Raw genomic sequence first — 891 nt, 5'->3', positions numbered from 1 at the left:
TCACAATAGTGTGCATTGCATTGGCAATGTACACTGATAAGCAATACATTCAATGAATATAACTGTTAAATATATAAATTAAAAGTGCTAACAATATACAGTAAACAACTTATAAAAACAATTTGGCAATTATTAAATTGTGAAATTAAAGGAGTTACACAAAAATCTAGTTTAACTATTTAAATGTAACAAGCAGAGGTTTAAAGGTGCATACAACCAATCAATCAACCAATCAATCTCATTATTACCCATTAATGGAGTTGAACAGAGTCTTGTACTGGTCCAGTGTCTGGTTAATCCTGTAACAACAGCGGGAAGTTATTTATGCGGTTGACACAGACAAGTGATTGCAGAACAACTACACTCACATGACAGGTACAACCCTGGCTCCAGCCGACTCTAAGAACTTAACATAAGAGGCAGCGATGTATGCTGACTGGTTTGGTTTGGGCTGAAACGCTTCTTGAGCCAGAACACCTGATGAAAGACATGGACAACATGGCTCGACTCGTGAAATAGTTAAAAAACAGTTAGCTTATACTCGACAGCAGTTTAAAAACGTCAGTAAACTCACCAATAATGGGTTTGTCATTTCTGTCAGCCGACGAACAAAGTGAAAAGAGTGAAATAAAAAGCAATAAAAACATGTTAGCAGAAGCCGAACCGCCGGTGTCTATGTTTTGCTCCTTCCGGACCTTTGCCATCTACTACTACTGTTGTTGTTTTTGCTCCGGTGTGTTTCACTTCCGACAAAGTTTTTTCAGAATAAAAGCATTAAAATTGCGGAATTTGTACTTTTTATAAGCAACGTTTCAAGTTTGTTGACCGGCAAAAAGAAAATACCTCATATTTCATATTGCAGCTATACATAGTAATTATATTAATCATTTA

General features: G+C 36.0%; 1 protein-coding gene across 1 annotated transcript; it reads right to left on the bottom strand.

Annotated features, from left to right (window-relative positions):
- Positions 1–248: 248 nt before the first annotated feature.
- LOC106512483 (gamma-glutamyl hydrolase) lies at positions 249–743 on the bottom strand (the record flags this gene model as incomplete). The annotated part of the gene is given in 3 exon segments (XM_014001091.1): positions 249–299; positions 369–477; positions 575–743. Coding segments are annotated over 3 exon segments (290 nt in total), but the record flags the coding sequence as incomplete, so codon positions are not given.
- Between the last annotated feature and the right edge of the window lie 148 nt (positions 744–891).

The sequence above is a fragment of the Austrofundulus limnaeus genome, unplaced genomic scaffold (assembly GCF_001266775.1).
Source record: "Austrofundulus limnaeus strain Quisiro unplaced genomic scaffold, Austrofundulus_limnaeus-1.0 Scaffold7334, whole genome shotgun sequence".
Taxonomy (NCBI): domain Eukaryota; kingdom Metazoa; phylum Chordata; class Actinopteri; order Cyprinodontiformes; family Rivulidae; genus Austrofundulus; species Austrofundulus limnaeus.
This window is presented reverse-complemented; position numbering and strand designations above follow the sequence as displayed.